General features: G+C 51.9%; 1 protein-coding gene and 1 non-coding gene across 2 annotated transcripts; one reads left to right on the forward strand and one right to left on the reverse strand.

Moving 5' to 3' along the window:
* Positions 1–3,643: 3,643 nt before the first annotated feature.
* LOC122376957 (AT-rich interactive domain-containing protein 5B-like) lies at positions 3,644–21,100 on the reverse strand. The gene is made up of 9 exons (XM_043356932.1): positions 20,877–21,100; positions 19,544–19,810; positions 11,056–11,266; positions 10,366–10,447; positions 9,870–10,024; positions 9,520–9,635; positions 6,465–6,669; positions 6,032–6,182; positions 3,644–5,759 (listed from the first exon to the last, which is right to left on the reverse strand). The coding sequence occupies exons 1-9, from the start codon at positions 20,895–20,897 to the stop codon at positions 5,054–5,056; spliced, it is 1,914 nt and encodes a 637-aa protein (XP_043212867.1). The 5' UTR covers positions 20,898–21,100; the 3' UTR covers positions 3,644–5,053.
* Positions 16,581–16,654, forward strand: Trnat-agu. The gene has a single exon. It is a non-coding gene; the product is annotated as a tRNA-Thr (tRNA).
* Positions 21,101–21,464: the final 364 nt, after the last annotated feature.

Here is a 21,464-nt window from a genome sequence, read left to right on the forward strand (position 1 = left end):
CCGCTAGAGTTATTTTCGGCCGACGTAAATTTGACCATGTCTCTGACCTGCGAACAAAACTCGGCTGGTTATCCCCGCGCGGTATGGCCGATTACCAAACCCTTGTCATCGCACACAAAGCCATACAGTGTCGAGAACCCGAGGAGCTAGCAGCCCTGTTCGTTACTAACAGCGCTATCCGCGAGCGTCAATCCAGACAAGATTACCTCTTCCATCTTCCGCGTCCGCGCCTGGAAACAGGCAAGCGGCGGTTCGGCTATCGAGCTGCAGCTCTGCTAAACAGCCTACCACCTCACCTGTCACAGTTGCCTCCCGCCCGCTTTGCCCGCTCTGTTAAAGCCGCGATCGTGAACGGTGAATCAGCACGTCGCTGACCAACAGTATGGGGGTGGGTAAGAGGGACGAGGCTCTCCTGAATGTGTTTTGTTCTGTTTTGTCCGTGTTTTGACGTGAGTGAATGTGCAAATGTTATGAATGAATGATTAGATTAGTAACCGCGGATACGGATTCTGAGCAGTAATCGCCACGCATGTTGATTGTGGATCCATAGGTGTAGCAACGTATCTCTTTGGTGAAGGATACCTTTCACCAAAGTTTCAGATTGGTGAAGGATCCTTCACCAATCTTGGACAATGCAAGTGAGGGTCTTCACCTACCTATGCTTAGAACTACTGGATTCGACGGTTGATGAAATGTCTGTTTTTTAACCCGCGCCCTGCTGGGGGTCCTGGATTTCCACGCCCTGCTGGGGGGGGGGGGTTTGAAACCCCCCCCCCCCCTCCTAACTCGGCTCCTGGGCCACGTAGCGATACGCGGAAGGCGGCGTTTTAAAGAGCACCAAAAATAATGACGAAATCACTTCGGTCACTTTTTTGGTCAGGTCAAAGGTCAGGTCACCAGAGGTCATTGAAGGCAAAATTTCGCCGATTTCCAGGTCGAATGTCGACAATTTCCAAGAAGCCAACGCATACCTCGGGAACCAATAGAGCTACAGCTCCGCGGAAAAGCGCATTCGATAGCCCTATTAACGCCCTTTCTGAGTAATCTCTCAGATTTGACCTAACGTCAACGGTTCTGCGTGCAGGGGGCAAAAACTGCCAAAATAGACGATTTTTCCGGAACAGTTTTTCTGCAATAACTTTTGACTCAAGCCTTGCCCGAGCTTTCTTTTACCGACATCGTGTTCCTCTTGTCAAGACGCATCGAATGAACTATAATTTGACATTGAAAGTTCAACTTAAAAATTTTGCCTCTGGTCAAGGTCATGATTTGACCGGACATTGTCATGTTGCATACTAGCGGTGTACCAAATTTGAACGCAATCGGCCCAGCCGTTCCTGACATCTGGAAGCGGCATTCTGCACGTGCGCACGTGCAAACGGGGTCCAAAATGACTTTTGCACGGCACCCTACTAACCGGTCCCCAGCCGTGTACCAAATTTGAGCGCAATCGGCCCAGCCGTTCTCGAGATCTGGAAACGCCCCCTGCACCTGCGCACGTGCAGTAGCACCCTAACCGCAACACATAGGAATGCATTGCCTGGTGGGTGCCTACCTGTATGCCAAGTTTCAGCGAAATCGCCCCAGTAATTACCGAGTTACTGAAATGGGAACAAATTTGGCACCTCTTATTGTTGTATTTTGCACGTGCAGGGGGGGGGGGGTCACTCACATAGATGAAGAGTATCCGACATTTGGTAGAAGGGATGCAGCTACCCTATAAAAATGACCGCAAGACAATCGCTCAAGCCGCTGCTGAGATATGGGCCTCTCAAAATCATTACTTTTGCAAAACTGCTTGAACACCCTTGACTTTTCACGTGGCACGTGCCACGGCGGTCACTGAGATGTATCAAAAGTAGTCAATTACGGGGTAGAAGGGATGGGGCTACCCAGCAAAAAAGACCGCAGGCCATTCGGTCCAGCGGTTGCTGAGATATAAGCCTCTCAAAAGCGTTACAGGCCGGGCCGGGCCGGGCCGCTCATACTGAGATTTTTCCGTTATATTGAAAAGACTTCGCTTCGCTCGCTGCGCTCGCTCGCTCGTAATTAGTGGATCTGTATCGTAGAGCTGAACATATATAAGGCGTTTTCATCGCTCTAGCATGCCTCTTTCAAAAGTTAGTCGCAAAAAACTGTTAGATACCATTCGTGACCTGAGATGACCTTAGGGGCATAAACAGGGGTCACGGGTGCCGTTTTCATGTTCAGTGTGTCAAAGTTACCTGTAATATAGTTTTTGACAGTGTTTAGAATGACTTTCGTCCGAAAAAGACGGTTTTGAATTTTCTCCCATTGACTTAGGTCGCAAAATTGACCCGACCTTAGGTCACCGATATGAAAATTCCGAATTTTGTACATACTGTTGCACTTATCAATTGCTGAAAGCTTCAAAGCGATCCGTCACTTGGTGTAGCTATGGCATACATTGAAACATTTTATGATGTGTTTATGCGGTGAGGTCACTTGTAGCGACCTGGTGACCTGACCTTGAAGGACCCTGGTCTGAAATTTTCACAAAATGTATAAAATTGATAGATGATAAGGTGCCGCCGTTTTTCAGATATCCGCGAAAAACCGCAGGGGGGGTGTTCAAAAACCTCCCCCCCCCCCTCCCAGCAGGGCGCGGGTTAACACACTTTGACCATTTGCCCCAGTAGTCAAAATTCCTTAGCCGAGGCCCTGATTTACATCTTGCTGTCATGGCAAGATGCGCAATTCAATTTTAGGCAGGCATTGAAAATTTGACGTTAATGGGATGATATCTGCGAAAAACAAGGGGTTGGCGAAATTCGCTCCCCCCCCCCCCCCCCCGCTTGCACTGTGCGTGTTGGTTGGCACGGTCCTGTCCCTTTTCATAAGGCTCAGGTGGCATCCTTCACCAATATTTTTGGCGCTCCTACACCCATGTGTGGATCGCTCTTAAATGTAAATACAATACAATACAATACAATACAATAAATAGGTATATCTGCGTGTTACGCTTGTGGGATGCTGCAACGCATTACTTCTCATTTCTTTGACGGTGAACAGGACACTGAGGAGCCTGTACGGAACTGTTCATCACTATGCCTAATAATATGTTTCCTTAGTTTTCACGACGCCTCTTTCTGAAGCATCAGATTTTTATGTTCATGTTGTTATACCCCGTCCCCAGCATTCCTACCATTACTCGCCGAGTAGTGATGAGGAAGCCTACCATCCTATCTCGCACGGCAGAGCCATGTCTCAACGTCAAAGAGCAACGTCCAATGACCAGTGTGTACACAAACAGCTGCTGCCTGGCCTCGGCTACCGCGGAACGGTGCATTCAGTAGTCAACAATACACTATTAGCAACTTCAAACGGACGTTTGTTCGTTTTTTGGAGCTTTAATCTTTGCGAGGAGAGTTTCCCGAATAACAATTTCCCAGATGTGGATCAAAAGTCTACAATGACGCTAAGGGCATACCCAAGTGTTCCAGAACGGAAGGCACGTAGACACATTCATACCCAAGTGTTCCAGAACGGAAGGCACGTATCGTACAAAGGTCGACTGACGATCTCCGATGTTCGGAGTGGTGACGGTCTCCCCAATAAGAGCACCACTCCCGCTGCCCGTCCACCGTTTGCCGGCGCTGTACGCGTGAGTACAGTCCCGCTGGAGTTCATTTCTCTGTATTTTGTACAAGACTCCGACCGGGCTGCGAGCGTGAGGATGAAAGACGACCCCAGGATGTGATGAGCGCTCAGATGATCCACACCGCTGCGGCCGGCCGCTCGCCGCTGCTCCGGACACAAACAAAACTCGGACACAGGACCGACAGAGTCCGGACACATCCGGAAACAGGCAGGATCCCGGACACATGCAGGATCCCGGACACAGGCAGGATCCCGGACACACGGCCGGCATAACTGAGGATACGGAGGCGACTCAACTCTGGACTCGTGATAGTTATGGGCTCGTGCCGCCCCTCACTCAGTCACTCACTAGTCACTCAATCACTCGCTCTCACTCGCTGAACCACTTGCTTTCACTCTCGTTTCATGGCAGATTCGGAATGGCATACCACTAAACTAAACTAAACATGTCATACAAATGCGCCGAGGTTTGTTCGTTCGCCCGAGCGGTATCGCGCCAAACATCGGGCCAGTGGGGCGAGTAACAAAACATAACGACTGGCCTGAGTTGGCGCTGCTGGCGGGTAGCGGACTACGTTGGGTGCCACGCCGGCCCCGAGGCAGCCAGAGCCGCTCCTCTGATATTCAGTGACCAAGCTGCCACTGCACTGGAGCGGTAGTTTCCTAGACAGTCGCTGTAGCCTCTAAATAGCGGGACACGACAGGGGTCGTCAGATATCCACGTTCGAGCCAGTCCCCTGTAACAGTCCTCAACGCACCTCCAGTCATCCACGCGCCATTTCCATAATTCACCCAACTTCCACCGCCGGGCGCTCCTCCTACATGAGTAGCCACACGGTCCCTGTGCCGCATTTACCCCTGGACCCCACCACTTTCTAAACTCCGCTCCACCGCACCCACCAGCGCCCTCAGAGAGTGGTCCGCGGCGACCCAGCCCTCCACAAACCCTCCCCGAGAGGCAGACCTCACACGGCACACATCACACCATCGCAGCACTGCGCCCGGCGACAGAACACTCACCCAGAGTCCCACGGAGTCTCAGACGGCGGCGGAGACCGGGCGGCCGGGGTTGGACCCCATGGGACCGCCCGCCGCGGACCCGGACCGGCCCACCGCGGGTCGGTGGTCACAGGTCCACACCTGTGGTAATCTGGTCACAGGTCCACGCCTGTGGTAATCTGGTCACAGGTCCACACCTTTGTACTTGTTTCACGTCGGCCTCAGCGCTGACGAGTCCTGAATGTGTTACATCGCTGGCTGAGCAGGATGTCGGAGTATTTCAGCTGCCCGCACGGCCGCTGAGTCGGGTCACACCAGCCGCCGGCTCCGCTCGTACTGAATCGAGCAGCCGCGGGCCGAGTGCGACCACAGCGACAGGGCCGGCGGCGGCCGACACTAATCGTTCCACCGCCCGCCGCTAGGGGCGCCGGCCTCACGACTTGTTGAAGTTGCTCTGAAGCATCCTGCGGTACGCCTCCACATTGGCCTGCGCCTGTTCCCTGCTCATTCCCGGCATACTGGGCATCATGGACATGCGTTGCGCCATGAGGCTCTGCAGCGCCACTTGCTGCTGGGCACGCTGCAGCTGCTCCAGGCCCGCCGTCTTCCCCCCGCCGCCGCCGCCGCCGCCGCCGCCCGCCGGCAGCCCGGCCATGTACTGGAGCATCTGCGGCGGCAGGGAGGTGCTGGCCATGTGCAGTGCCATCAGCTGCTCCACGGAGCTCAGCGGGGCCGCCGCCGCCGCCGGCGCCGCCTTGCCCACCGGTGTGATGGTGATGGAGCCGATCCGGGTGGGTTTGAGCAGCGGCGCGGCCGGCGCCCCCTCCTCGCCAGACGTCAGGTCGATCACCTCGATGTCCGGTGAGCTGGGCTCGGACGGCACGGGCTGCGCCGGCGCCGACGGCGGCAGCGGCGTGATGGTGATGGAGGGCCGCGACTCGGCCAGCGCCGAGAGCATGGCCGCGCCCAGCGCGCTGGTGGCCGGCCGCCGAGCCGCCTCCGCGGACGAGTAGGTGCGCCGCTGCTGCGGCCGGCGGGTCAGCGCCGGCGGCGCGCCGTCCAGGATGTGTCCCGGGTCGGCCCGCGGCGGCAGGGGCAGTGTCTGGCCGCGGTCGTAGCGCTCGAACGGCAGCAGCAGCCTGCGGGAGGGAGCAGACGGAGGGAGAGAGTGGTTAGAAGAGGGCAGCACGTGCAGCAAACTCAGTCACCACAGAGACGAAAGAGATACGGCTACAGACAGTCGTCAGTACGGGCAGTGGAGGGTCTGACTGCATCACTGCAGACACTGATCCCTCAAACAGCTGTAATAGCAGTACGGAGTAGACACACAATTCTTCGACAGCGGTCTGTAGCAGCTTCAGTCATATTCCCCAAACAACTACACACGTGCAGCGGCGGTGCAGACACGCACCTCTCAAACAGCCGCCTGCAGTGGGTGACGCCGGTGGCGTTCTGAGGATTTCCACCCAGCTCCTGATAGATCCGCTTCCAGAGGCGCACCGAGCACACAGACTGGTAGCCACCGAGCTCCTGAACGCGCCGGTAAAACTGGTACAGGTTCACTGCCGGACGGAGAGGGGTGGGGATCAGAGCGGCCATAGAGCCCAGAGCTTCAGGTCTCAGAATTAAGGAGAATTACTGTGAACTGAACAACAGATGATACGGAATGCAGTGTCTATGCTGAGTCCTATACTGTGGCCCCGACGTATTACAGGTTTTACGTTTTGGCACGTTTTACGCGTCCCAAGTTATCCCTGGTGAATAGTTCCAAATTTTCACAGTAAATCTTCTAAAGTGCTTCGAAAACGTGGTAAGCTAGCCACCTCGTCCCAGCAGCTACTGACCATTCTGGAGTCCGAGGTTGGGCAGCCGGCCCAGGTTCGGCGTGTGTCCGCCCTGCCGGAGCACCTGTCCCAGTCGCTGCAGGAACTCCTTCTCGCCCCAGCGGTACGACTTCAGCTGGTACAGCGGCTTGGGGTTGGGCGTGAGGCCGCGCATCAGCGTCGGTCGGCCCGGGCCGCGACCGGCCACCCCCACAGGCAGCCGCACCTGGGGACGGGGAGGGAGGTCAGAGGGCGGCGGGTGTCAGCGGTTATCATAGGGGGGACGGTGGACAGACAGACGTACCTGAACACAGCGAGAGAGGCGCAGCTCCTGCAAGCAATGTGACCAAAGCCCTTATGTCTCTTAGGAGCATTCTGACCTGAACCGGCCAGAAGTTTCTAACAGTCTGACCTGAGCCGATTAGTCTCTCCAGCCTCTCTGACCTGAGCCGGGCACCCCGACCGCTGCCCCGCAAAGTCTGACCTGAGCCTTTCCACCTGTGACTATCCCGATTCTTGGAAGCACTCCCTTGTCCATCCCATTTTCAAGTCCGGTGATCATGATCTGATCTCCAACTACCGTCCTATTTCGATCGTCCCCACCATAGCCAAAGTTGTCGAGCGCCTAGTGCACCGACAACTTTCCGCCTACATGTGTGACAATCACCTCCTTTCCTCATCCCAACACGGTTTCCGTTCTCTCCATTCCACCGAAACCGCTCTGCTCTCTGTAACCAACCGCACTTTTTCCAACACGGACCGTGGTCTCATCTCCCTCCTCTGCCTTCTGGACCTCAGTAAATAGGTACTAAATGCTTTGACGTCATTCCGCACTCACTGCTAATTTCCAAGCTCCAGCTCTATGGTATCCACCCGACCTGGTTTTCCTCCTACCTTACCGGTCATACTCAGTCTGTCTGCATCTCTTCTCCTTCCGGTGGCAGAGTGGTTTCGAAGCCCCTTCCTAACACCATTGGTGTCTTCCAAGGATCAGCCCTCGGTCCTCTGTTATTCACCATTTTCGCCAACGACCTCAGTCTGCACGCGCCGGGCGCTCATGTGACCCAGTACGCTGACGATACCCAAATCCTTATCTCCGATACCAAACAAAACCTTCCTAACCTTATCCAACGCATGGAGTCTACTCTCACCTCCTTGGCATCGTGGTTCCATGCCCACGGACTTAAACTCAACACATCCAAAACGGAAATCCTCCTCCTTGGCACCCGACAGAGTACCAGAGATCTCCCTCCTGTCAGCGTACGGGTCGGTGGCGGGACCGTTCAGGAGAGCCCACATGTTAAAAACCTGGGGGTCATTTTTGACCGCCACCTTACGTGGGATGCCCATGTCAATGACGTGGTACGCAGATGTGTCGGCCTCCTGATCGGTCTCCGCCACCTGAGGCGCCTCCTCCCGCGGCGGGCGCTTCTTACAATCGTGCAGGGCCTGGTCGTCTCGCGCGTGAGATATTGTCTGTCTGTGTACGGGAACGGCTCCGCGGCTAACGACTTAAGACTGTTAAAGGTAGTGTGCCACCTTTGAATGATTTCCCATTTTATTTTTCCTAGGATAAGAAGCTTCTGTTTTTACATAATATCGCAAAAAAAAAAATCAAAAATGGGCCTGGAATAGTGCCTTTTTCGCCTAAAAGTTTTTCGGTTTTTAGATATGTATAACAACTGTAGTGGGCTCACCTGCAAACAGGCGTCGGGCAACAATCGCGAATGCGGCGCACTTGTGACAATAAGCAAAGGTCATTATAGTGTTACGACCATACGACGTACGGGAATGAGTTATCAGCTGTCTAATCGTAGACAACACAATGTCGAGCCTTAAACTGTAAGCCCGTATTGGTATTGTTTCTTTTATTTGGCTGTCGAACATTATTTATGGTTTGAAATATGATTTTATGTAAAATAATTGATATGAAAAAGCCGTCTTATAAGTTATGACCCCATTTCACCACACGCAAGTGGCAGAAATGACAATGATCAGCTGACGCATTTTTCTTGGCCGAAACACGCAGAGCGCGCGGCCCGACGCACCACGCGTATTTGGAAATTCCGACCTCCACGAGCATCAGAAGCCACCTAACAGGCGTGTTCGAAACCGCAGGAGATGATGATGAACGGGTTTACCGAAACTTGATTGGATGAGCATATCGGTAATAGCGATTTCAGTGTGTGCATTTATTGTTCATAGTGGTGTGAAATGTGGTTGGGGTACGACCGACAACCCGTCGGGGCGAATTTCGCACTGGGGTACTCAAAATTTGAAGAATTTAAGACGTTTCCATGAGTTTTGAAGGTATGGATGAGTTCTAAAAATCCGGTTCTCCTTATCTGGGCCATTAACTCCATACGGTCCAAGAAAGCTGGCACACTACCTTTAAAGGTTGTGAATTTTGCCACCAGAGTAGTAGCCGGTCTCCGCAGATACGACCATGTGTCTCGCGCGCGGGGCGACCTGGGCCTGCACACACCGCGCCAGATGTGTGACGCGCAGACTGCGATTGTGGCACACAGGGTGCGTGCCCTGGCGGATCCCGAGGAGCTCGCCTCACTGTTCGTTTCATTCGCTGATGCACGACAGTGTGATCGTTCTACCAGACAGGACGGGGACCTGCGTCCGCCAGCCACCAGAACAGCGGCCGGGCGGCGAGGTTTTGCCTACCGAGCTGCATCGCTTTTAAACTCTCTACCTAATGATGTGACACGGCTCGAGCCATCAGCTTTTAAGCAGGCTGCAAAACGTATATTTTATTCGGAGTGAGTGTGCGTGGGTTTGGTGTTACTGGTGTGTGTATGTGTGGGTGTGAGTGTGTTGCTGAGCCAGACGATTGTTATGTTCTACCTTGTACCATTTTGACTCTCCCAACCGTTTTATTGATTGACAATGGACACGTAATAGCCACTCTGTTGTGGAGTGTCTGCTGAAGTGAATATATGAATATATGAGCCGGGCACCCCGACCGCTGCCCCGCAAAGTCTGACCTGAGCCGGGCACCCCGACCGCTTCCCCGCAAAGTCTGACCTGAGCCGGGCACCCCGACCGCTTCCCCGCAAAGTCTGACCTGAGCCGGCGCCAGCCGGTACGGCAGCCCGTTGTCGGTATCGGAGGTAGATTCGGAACTGGGCGGCGAGTCCTCACTGCGGGCCTTCTTCTTGGTGCGGCCCTTCATCTTTGGCGCTGCAAAGGTACATAGCGTCAGACAATGGGTCATGAGACCAGCAAGGACACGGCGTCTCTCACATTGCAGCTAACGTTACCGTGAACCCGTCAAACAAAGAACAATCTCCCGGAGGCCAACATGCTATAGGCAGGAGGATTCGCCCATACATTAAACAAAAATAAGCAAACACCCAAACGGCGTTGGGCGTCGAAAAGCCGCGTCAGTGGGCGGCGCTCTTTGGTGTCTCTCACCGAGGTGGTTGCAGAAGATCTCGTGACAGTCGAGCTCGGGATATTCGAACTGGTCTCGGCAGTAGAGCAGGCGTGTATTCCTGCTGGGGATCTGGAGACCGCCCAGCGCCCGCACCAGGGCGTGACGGTACACCTGGGGACTCACCGACTCCAGCCTGTGGACAGGGGTAGATGTACACTCAGACGGGTGTAACGGTACACCTGGGGACTGACCGACTCCAGCCTGTGGACAGGGGTAGATGTACACTCAGACGGGTGTAACGGTACACCTGGGGACTGACCGATTCCAGCCTGTGGACAGGGTTAGATATATACTCAGAATAGATGTCAGTGCACGCCTGGGAGCCTGTGCATGGGGACGGCTACACTCCGATCTGCTAGAAACCCAGACAAACAACGTTGCAACCCAGATACTGCCTAGAAGGCAAGCTGATATTTTATCGATAGCTACCACTGGAGAAATGTTAAATCAGACAGTCTGGTGCGTACTGCGTACCTCTTCATGACTCCCCTGGCGCGGCAGTACTGGTCGTAGCTGAGTATCAGAGCACATGGCTCCTCGGCAGCGACCGTGTCACCTGGAGCGAACACAGAGGTCAGGTCAGTTACCGGGACAGGGACCGTGACACAGAGGTCAGGTCAGTTACCGGGACAGGGCCGTGTCACAGAGGTCAGGTCAGTCACTGGCACAGGGGCCGTGTCGCAGGGTCAGGTCAGTCACTGGCACAGGGGCCGAAACACAGAGGTCAGGTCAGTCACTGGGGCTGGAACGTGACGCAGAGGTCAGGTCAGTCACTGGGGCTGGAACGTGACGCAGAGGTCAGGTCAGTCGCTCGAACGGAAACGATAGCGCCGAGACTGAGACCCAGATGGTCAGGGTGACAGGTCATAGCGTCAGAGAACTGTGTACCTCCACACCGACCAACAACAGTACAACACCGCTCCACACAGCTCTTAAAAAGGCTATCTGTTTCCGTGCAACTTTACAGAATTATACCCAATCGCACATGTCTCTGTCCGACTTCTAGCAGCAGCTCTACAACGTACAGCTGTAGCTGTACAGCTCGAGGAAGGTCAAGGTAACTCCATGCCAAGTCCTGCATCTCCCTTAGACTCCTGACACCCCTCCCCCTCCCCCAGCGTGACCCTTTAGTGCCTGTGTCCCCTGTCTAGCTCTGTGTCTCACCCATCTCCCGTTTGGCCCTGTCCACGTCTGCCAGCCGCAGTCGGCCGGAGGCGGCGGCCGCTCCTGAGGAGCAGAAGGTGGCCGGCGGCGCGCTGGGGTCGTGCGCGGCGCCGGCGTACCATCCGGCGGTCCATCGCGGCGGGCGCACCACCACGTCCACCAGCTCCTCCAGCCGCACCGTCAGCCGCTCCTCCACCGCCAGGATCTCGTCCTGCGGAGTGGTCAGAGGTTAGAGGTCAGGGGGTGAGAGGTCAGAGAGTCCGATGGCAGAGGGTGAAATTGAGAGGGTGAGTGGTCAGAGGATGACGGAATAGAGGAACACCATAGTCAGAGGGCAAAGGGAGGCACGGATCAAAGGTCATCGGCAAAAGGTCACCAGCGAAATGTCACGGGTCAACAAAGGTCACGAATAAAAGGTTACGATTTCAAATTGCATGAGTCGGGATAGCGAGTCAAAGGTCACAGGTCATGGGTCACGAGTCAAATGACGTATGTTATAGGTCGCGGAAACACATGGATCGGCACAAGAAGAAGCTTTCCACACAGAATCTGTTGGATTCAGGCAGGGATGACGGACTGGCCCGCTGCCAGCCGGCCGGCCGGCCTCCTCTGAAGGCCGCTGCTCACCGACCGCCCCTCCCCCCCCCCCCTGGCAGAAAGGGAGGGGAACACCACATGCAGTGGCGGGGGTTACAACCTCCCGGACAGGGGTGACGGGCCAACTGAGAGGAACAAAGCCACCAGGCGGCAGCCCTGTCATGAGGGAGTGAACAGCCTAGGGGGCACCGGCTGGAAACATGCATGATTTCACGTTTCAGCTACACATTCAATATGAAAATCAATACCTACCTTTACCTAGGACCTTTTCCATCTGCATCACAATCCTTCTGATATTCTCTTCCGTCTCCGTAGATTGAGAAGCCATTTACGCATTATTAAACAACTCATTTGATTTTAATTCTTTCATTGATCCCGTGATGAATGTTCCATTATATTTGCATTGCTCTCATGTTAGTACTGTGGCAAGTACACATAAAGTTTCTTGCATCTCGCTCAAAGAAATTCAATTCACGACTTCTTCAAAGAAAAAACGAAAAATTGATAGTGCAGCATAACAAAATGACCGTAAACAAAACCAAACCTAAAACAACAGCAAAAAGCAACAACAGCAACGAGCGGCTACCAGCAAATAAATAACAAATGATAACTAATGCCGCATGAAAACTATAAAAAACTATCATTCAATGAGAGTTGCCCTGTATTCACTTCACCCGTCAGACCCGGTGCTGCTGTGCTACCGTCCGACCCGACCCGGTGCTGCTGTGCTGCCATGTTGTACGGGCGGGATCGATCGAACAGTGGGAGGCTCTCTGACGCCCCGGGCACTCAGGGGGAGGCCTCAGAACAGCGGAAACTTCTGAGGCTCCTGGGGCACTCAGGGGGCAGCCTCAAAACAGCCGGAGAACTCATCCCTGACACTATTCAAGGCACTCAGGGGACGACCTCAAAACAGCGGGGCAGTGATCCCTGACCCCGCCCCCGGGCACTCGGTGACCTCACTCCGCCGGAACACTCATATGCCAGCCCCGGGACACTTAGGACTCGGGAGTGACCTCAGTACAGCGGGAACTATTGTATCACTCCTCTGCCCGCCTGCGGGGCCACCTTACCCCAGTTGGATGCCACTCCTCTGACCTTTTACTCCAGCAGGACACCTCTCTTCCCCTCCCCATACGGCCTATCTGATATTGGATATCTGATAGCTGCTATACGTGTGTGACCGGTCAGCGATAGTTCAGTGATGTTCAAATACAGATTAGATATGGATAGAGGCAGATAAAAATCCAACAGGGGGGCACAAAGGTTAAACCATTCACTTGTAACGAAGGAATAGAACCATGCAACTGAAGCCAACACCGCAAAAAAGGTTTTATTTACCTGTTTTTAACCCGCGCCCCGCTGGGGGGGGGCAGAATCTGCCCCCCCCTCCCGTTTTTCGCCAATAACTTCTAAACGCGTTACGCCAGCGACGTCAAACTTTCAGTACCTTATCATACATCAATTTGACACGTTCCCTGAAAATTTGAGCGAAATCCGTCGGAAAATTTTTGAGAAATTGACGTTTTAGTGACGTCATGTTCGCCATTTTCGCCTAAAAAACGGCAAAATTTCAAACGCCGCTAACTTCTTCATTTTTAAAGGAATCAAGACGTAACAAAAAAGGTTATACGTGATTCTACTTTGTCTATCAAGTGGCTATCTCGGTTTTTTGAAAATTTTGGATTTTGGCCAAAATTTTTCCAAAAAACTGACTTTTTTGGGAAAATATTTATAAAATCCAAAATTTTGAGTTTATCGAAAAAAACCGGAATATATGTCAAAGAAGTGGTCCATGTGCACCTACATACCAATTTTTAGAAGAATCGGTTCAAAAATGTGGGAGTTATTCAAAATTTTATGACGTCACGACACACAAAAATTTTGAAAAATGATTTTTTTGGAAGTTCTAGACCTCGTACGGAAATAAAAATAGCACCATTCGATTCGCCGTGAAAAACTGCATCGGATAGACACCTTTTTAGGCCTTAACAACCAACTTCAAAATTTGACCTCACTTGACCTGACCTTGACCTGACCTCGACCTGAAATTCATCCAGAGGTGGTCCATATCACTTATTGAGTGTGCCTATTGAATTCCATGAGTAAAATGACCCATAAAACATGTGTCGCACATGCCCTTTTCTATATTTTGTTTTTGGTGACCTGACCTGACCTGACCTGACCTTGACCTTGACCTTTGAATGACATTGTGTGCAACGAATATTGTCTTGGTAGTCTAAGAACACGTTTTGGGCAATCAGTCTCAGTCCATTCTTCGGCAACTACGGTGCAAGGCCGATACTGTAGAAACTTGCATTTTGTACCCTTGACCTGACCTTGACCTGACCTCTGACCTACTTAAGCAAAAAAATTTGGGCTCTTAAGATCCGCCTTGTTGAGAGCTTTCGATTGCCGTTTTCCCCGTCTTTCTACGACCATCGGTTCGGAAGTTAGACAGGGGGGGCAGAATCTGCCCCCCCCCCCCCCAGCAGGGCGCGTATGGCTGAATAGCCCAGCGGGGCGCGGGTTAAAAGACGTGCCATTAATTTCAATAGACATTGTCGAGAACAAGAAAATATGTTATTTTCTGAACTGTTCAGAGACTTCAAGAGCTTCTGAGAATGTCTAGGCTTAGCAGCAACTTAGCATATCATGAAATGCTTCTGCAGTAGGTAATATCTTAACTTAACATAAAAACATAGGTAACCAGAAAATACTGCACTCAGACCAGGTTATCCTCGTTACCGTCCCCCTTCCCTCCCCGTGTAATATTACCGATATTACCCCTCCATCCCTCCCCTGTCCCCTGACGGGGCCCTCCTACTCAACACTGAACGATCGATACCCTCTGACAATATCGGCCCAGCGCCACCGTCAGAGCCGGCGGCGACCGGCCGACAGCTGACGCCGACCCTTACATCATCAGTGACGTCACTCAAATCACTACTGACGTCACTGATGTTAAACATCAGTACAGTCTGCAGGGACAGACGCGGTCAAGGAGGCAGAGGAATTCAATTTAAAACAAAATATGTTAGAACAGGCACTATTGGACGACAAGCACCGGCAAAGATTTTTAGATCACATGTAAGTTTGGAATACAGGTCAACTTTGAAAAACACTCAACATAAAGCCTGCCTCTTTCCAAGTTAAAAGCAGCCACTTAACCTTGACCTTTAGGTTCTTTAGCACTAATGACGGTGATGCTTCTTACACCAACCACCCTGACATTAAGCTTGGTATTCCACATTGACCTAAGCTAAGCCGGGCGTTAACTGTAGGGACTTTGCACCTCTGATGCAGCGGCACATTATTCCAGCCCCTGTGTTGAGTATCGATCGGTTCCGGGTTCATAGTCTACAAGCCCGGTCTGTATCTGAAACTAGCAATTCTGAGGACTGTGATAAGATTGCACATACGGGTTCATACATTCTCGCAAAATCCATCAATTTCAACGCAGCTTTCGAGGTTAACTGAACCGATTCATAGGTACAGATGAAAGAGCCAAGTACCTATCTGAAGGCAAGTGTAACAATGACCGATATAGTTAGTGGATGTCAATCGTTTTAACTGTCTAGTCAAAAATTGTGTGCGGATCAAATTATACATATCATGTTGACTGTTGAGTAGATATTCAAAGAAACATAACTTGGCTTTTCGATCGCTTCAGCGAGAAGTCTGTGCTTCAGCGCATTAGGAATTTGATACTTGCATCGACTTAGGGAATACAATTAATGATCAGTCGGGTGGGTACTTATATCGGAGTCATGCCGTACCTGCTCAAAGTTAATTTGATATACATCCAGTATTCATATAACGTAAGTTTGGAAAATTATTAGCATTGCAAATGGTCAAATTTGCTATAAAATAGCCTTAATTACGTTTGCTCATCCTCAGCGATTGAGGTCGCCGCGCGTTAGAGGCAATATAGTCTGAGGAGACGGGCGCACAGTGGTGCGATCAATACGGACCACTGAGAATAGAGAAAAACCCCGGCGAACGGGGCACCGGCGGACGGACCGGAGAAAAACGGCAAAACCACCGGACACACGACATACAGCGGCGGCGGCACGGCCGAAACAAAAACCAAGGACCATTCTGCTGCATCAAAAAAGTAAAACAAAAATAAATAATGGCAAACGCCACGCGACGATCGACAGTGTGGATAAAGTAAATCGATTTCATTAAAAAGGCATGGGACTTTCCCATCCGTTCCAATAATAAACGCTGCGCGAATTCACGCAAGGCTCTATCTGTAACTTTGAAATGCTTGGCATTATAATTGAGCATCACGTGGCTTGGTTCGTGTAGCTATTGGTCTAAGGTTTATTGCCTCAGCCAATATCATGTGTACCTTAAGTTTCACGTAAGTAGATTTCAGGTCTCATTCCACCTGACGTGCCAGGTCTGATCCCAGGTGAGCTGCCAGGTTTCACCGATCAACAGCTCGACTCGTGTGTAATCTCAACTACCAGGTTTGACCCCACCTGACCTGCCGGGGTGTGACCTCACATTGACCCACGACCTGACCTGGCGACCTTTGTGACCGGCTGGGAGTCCACCCGACCCCGCCACCACCGGTTCCGGTCCCCACCGCCACACCAGCCCAGAGTCACAAAAAGTCGGTACAGTCGAGTCGACCGCAGCCGACCCGTGCACTCAGAACACGGGCCGCGGTCCCACCGACCGAACTGCCACCTGGCGGCCGAAGCTGAAACCAGTCGGAGGGAGGGCCAGAACTCGGCTCTGTGAGCAGAGAGCGGAGGCCGGGGAGTACCACGCAGTTCTCATCGGCGGAGATAGCTAGTTGCATCTGGTGAGTAGAGTAGTAAATTGAACATCAACAACAGAAAAGATCTCCACTCATAAGGTAACAAATCAAACGAGACGATCCCGTTCAAATGATGCTCGCCGGTTTACCCATCGGCGCCATGGCTTAGTTGGTTAAAGCGCCTGTCTAGTAAACAGGAGATCCCGAGTTCGAATCTCGGTGGTGCCTCTTTTCTCACGTTGGTGACGGACCAGCGAAAGATTTTCAGTGGTGAGGTGAGGTGAGGGGGATCATAGTGAGAAATCCGCAGCTCTACCCCCGCAGCCCGGGTTCGACATCTGCAGCTCTACGGGCGCCTGCAGTGGACGTCATGGCTGCGCACGTATCCGTATCTATGGTGCTGAGCCTGACCGTGAAATCGGCTGCGCAGATTCGGCGTCCCAAAAATACCACATTCTCAGCGCATTAGCGCGAACACTAGCATGCACTGAGCAGGGCTATGGCGAGAGAGGAGGGAGCGATCACCAAGGACCGAGGAGGGATACGATCACCATGATTGCCGGTAATAGCTCATATCCATCGGGCTAGAAAAACGGTATACAGTACCCGAGTTTCCGGCTGTCATCCAGGTAGAGTGCATTTCGATGGCGATTGGCAACCATCCCGCCTCCTGGCACCGTCAGATCAGAGATGATTCAGCGGAAACCAACAGTTTCAACACCATACCTACACCTACCAAATCACCAGCTGCCTTAGGTTTGCCGCCTGCTAATAGCTATCAATAGTTATTGTTTTTAATCAAGTAGTCAACTAATTTGCTCACCGTGGCTCAGATTGCGGCCAGCGGTCTCTGAGAGGTGGTGGCGCGTTATGAGCTGCTGAATGAGCGCAGCTACCCCGCCGGTCGGGGCAGTCACTTTGGGATGGATCGATAGCCGCCTGCAGTCGCCCAGACCGGCCCCTGACGCCGGGCAGGACAGACTGTACAGACACTGGCAGACTGGCTGCCGACATCAACAAACTGCTCACAGACGCCGACACTGACATCGTCAAGTAACATATTTGACCTCCAAAGTTTCAATGAAAAGTCATTGTTGCGACAGTGACAAGGAGTGCCACTTGACAAATTGGTGCAGTCTTCATCTCTTATTTTGTTCTTGTCTGCTTTTATCATATATTGTTTTCTAAGATCGAGCTAATGAAGGCCATGCAAGCTGCTGAGTAAAAAGGGCTAATTTTTATGTGAGGCCAGGTCAGCAGTGGGCTCTGGAAGGCAAGCTGTAAGGGAAAGACACCAAATATTTTGGTGTGTGACAGAACAATTTCAATCAAATTATAAAAACAGCATTTTAATGTCATCATAAATAGCAGCAAAGATGCCATTCTGTGCCCTAAGCTCCCTAACAAAAAGCCCATGGTGTCCGCCGTTTTCCAATGAGAGCAAGAGCGGCTGGGGAGCCGCGCGGCCCTCATTGCCTCAGCGGCGGCCTCCCCTCACCCTCTCTCCCTGCCTCCCGTCCTCTGCCCGAGTACAGCGTAACTTGGCAGGCCAAACTCGCACCGGCTCGGCTCCGACGGCGCGCACCGGTCGATACAGATAAATAAAATAAGGAAAAACGGCTGCTTTTAAACTAACAGTGCCGTACAGTGTTCTGTACCAATATAGGTCAACACAGCCTCACTATTCAGCCAGAACGAGACCCGAGCGGAGTCGCCAAATAAAGAACCCGCCAAACAGCACCGCATAAGGCACGCCCGATATTACGCCCAGCACCGTTCGGGCTGAAAAAGGACCCGGCTTTGAAACGACGGCTACATAATTTAGAACGACAAGAAAACGTAGAGCTATTTTAAATTAAAAATGAAAAACATTTATGATAAGGGAAAACATTTAACGATACAAAAAAAAATATATGACTGGCATTTTAATTTATAAGCACTAAGCAAGATAATCGATAAAAAGTGCAGGCATTTCACAAAGAAACGTGGATGAATTATGCCGAGAATGGAATTACATACATACAAATACATACATACCTTACATACATACATATTATTGGTCACATCGGTCTGTCTATCCATTAGCACGGTTAGGAGGTGTAATTTCGATAAATAAATACAAGGACCAATGGCATAAAAAACACAAAAATATAGGTAGGTATGCATCTAAAATGTAACGCCTCATTAATGAAAAGGTAGGTATGTCAGCAGTACCTAATGCCAGTGCCGGTTTCGGAGAACAGGGCCCGGTGACAGTCGGTCGAGCGGTCGGCTCCGCTGGGAACGGGCGCTATCAGTTCAGGCGAACGGCATCCGAGCCGACCGGATCAATGACGCCACGACCGACCATCAACGAACAACGAACAACGAGCGAGCAACGAAAGATCACAGACCGACGGTCAACGACCGACGGCCAACGGAAGACCAACGAACGACGATCAACGGCGAACGATCGACGAAAGACCAGTGACCGATGACCGGTCAATGACCGCTGGAAAACGATCGACGACCGACGAAAGACAAGGACCGACGCCAAACGACCAAAGGTCAAACGCCGACGGCAAATGACCAATGATCGTCGCTGACCGCATGGCCATTGACCGACGATCAAATGAAACGACATACGGCAAACGACCAGCGACCAACGACTCATCCCACACGATCGGTCACAGATCAACCAGAATGAATAAACGGTCAGCGACCCCGAGCTGGTGCCCATCCGCTTATAACCCAAACAAAGACACGGCTGCCAGAAGCCAAAATACCGCCGGTCTTTGTTACAGTCGCCGACCATCGAAATAAATAGGTCAATGCTAGGGTCACGGTCAATGCTAGGGTCAATGAGGTCAATGCTAGGGCCACATGTCAGGTCACGGCCCATGGAGGTCAAGGTCATGGATCAGGGTTAGGTCAAGGTCAGGAGTCAGGACAAAGATCACTGGGGGTCAGATCCAAGGCCTGAGGGTCAGTGACCAGGTCAGAGGTCAAGGTCAAAGGTCAAGGTCAGCCTGTGGACACTCAGGGGACCATTGTGTGAGTCAGGTCGGTCGGGCCCTCGGTGACCAGTTGGTGATCGGGCGTGTGTCCGTCTCGCGCTCGCGCTCGCCCGTCACCCACCTCTCCGTGGCAGTCGAGTCGTCCGTCGGGCGTGTGCTCGGGCAGGAAGTAGAGCCGCAGACAGGCGAGCCGCTCGTCGCAGCCGCTGTCGTCGAACACGGCCAGCAGCTCTGCCACCGCCACATGCTCGGCCGCCGCCGGCCAAAGGCGCGCGAAAAAGAACTCGCCCAGCGCCAGCACGCGCCGCCGGCCGCCGCTGCCGCAGCCGAAGCTGAACGCCTTGTAGAAGGTGTAGGAGCCGTGCTGGCCGCACGACGAGCCCACCATCTGCCGAACGGGGCGGGGGGGGGAGTCAGTGGGGCGGGCGGAAGGTCGCCGGCCGCCGACTGGGGAGGGGAGGGGAGGGGAGGGAGCGCGGCGGCGGGGAGCGGGGGGACGGGTAACGTAGGGAGGGGAGGGGAGACAAGAACGGTGGGGATGGGAATGGGGTGGGAGAGGTATAGGGGTAGGGAATGGGAAAGGGGACGGAGGGGAGGCGTCAGGAGCGGGGAGGGTAACGTCGGGGCTGGGGCTAGGGTGGGAAATGTTGATACAGTGGAGGGCTATCGGCGGACGGAATGCGAGGTCAACGTTCGACCCGAAACGACCAAACTCAAAGTACCGTTCGGCATACGAGCACAACTTGGTGAAGTTGGAAGCTCAGACGTTCACCGAGTATAAACGTTGAAAATGGGGCTAATAATTGATAAAACTTCACATATTTTGTCGTTACAGTAAACTTACAACAAAAACCATGTATGAGCAGTTTAAAATCCAGCAAGAAAATGATTGAAAGTATCCACTTCAAACGATAGTGGAGGGGTACGAACTACGAACTGAAGCTTGCGCCCGACCAAGGCAGTATATGCCCGCCCGACTTATCATTATGGCCGGAGTTCAGGGCAATTTGCACGTAGATCGATAACTCGTAACGGAATATTTAAGTGTTCATGGAAGATAAATGAAATGAATGTGCCAAGGATGAACGATAAGATACATTTTTGATGAAATAAAAAAACGAAAATTTGCATTTTCTGATGTTAAAAAATTAAATCAATTAGAAACAATTAATTAATTTTGAGCATCATACTATTCAAGAAATATGAGGAAGGGATCCAGCCAAATAAGCCCTCTCGGCATCTCTCGCCGAGGCCAAGCGAAAAGTGAACGACTCATGCCAACGCCCGCCACAGCAATGAAGCCAGACCGAGACCGAGACTGAGACAGAGACCAAAACCGACGAGGGAGCGAGAAACAATGGCATCAAACACTGCAACCCAAACAGTAAAATAAGGAAAAATAATACCAAATTGTTCACCAATATTTCAGCTTCAAAACGAATCCAAAGGCTCACCTGCACTCGCTGATTAGACATTTTAAATTCAATTTCGACACATGCACACACATCACCATCGACGCGAGCGCACGCTCCCCGGTTCTATTTACTGTAATTGCGTGGTGTCCGACCAGGACTACTAGTATCTAATTTGCTCGCTAGATGTCACAAACAGCAATAGAGTTGGGCATCCACTTTGTCGTAAAAGTTACTCGTATTCGATGTATAAATGTATTTGATCTCTTCTTAGCAAATAAAATGAAATCATTTCGTCTTTTTTCCAGAATAAACTCATTTCAAATTCCACTCATATCCAAGCGATTTATCAATTTTAAATTCAAAAAAAAGAAATTGTGTTCAAAATAGCGGATACACCTCCCAAGTACTTCAATCTGTCGACAACATTAGCGCAGTTGAGTCGAAAACTGGCTATGGGACTTTCGTGGGACTTTCTTATGTTTAATTTTGTCATTATAGAGTTCAGTGAATTTTGTATACCAATATGTGAAAATATTTTGAATATTTATCAGCTTGCAATGCATCAGCTATTCTGCTAGTTACCTCTCCTCGAATTCTCGTTAGAAACATTCAATCAAATAATAAATG

This window comes from Amphibalanus amphitrite, unplaced genomic scaffold (genome assembly GCF_019059575.1).
Source record: "Amphibalanus amphitrite isolate SeventyFive unplaced genomic scaffold, NRLGWU_Aamphi_draft 002422F_arrow, whole genome shotgun sequence".
NCBI classification, from domain to species: Eukaryota; Metazoa; Arthropoda; class Thecostraca; order Balanomorpha; family Balanidae; genus Amphibalanus; species Amphibalanus amphitrite.

What these genes read in the sequence shown, in the direction of transcription:
- LOC122376957 (XM_043356932.1), bottom strand. Translation starts at nt 20,897, where the DNA reads ATGTCTAATCAGCGAGTGCAG. An exon ending in TGTCTAATCAGCGAGTGCAG is followed by an intron (nt 19,811 to 20,876) that starts GTGAGCCTTTGG and finishes CCCGTTCGGCAG; the next exon opens with ATGGTGGGCTCGTCGTGCGG. An exon ending in GACTCGACTGCCACGGAGAG is followed by an intron (nt 11,267 to 19,543) that starts GTGGGTGACGGG and finishes ACCACTCCGCAG; the next exon opens with GACGAGATCCTGGCGGTGGA.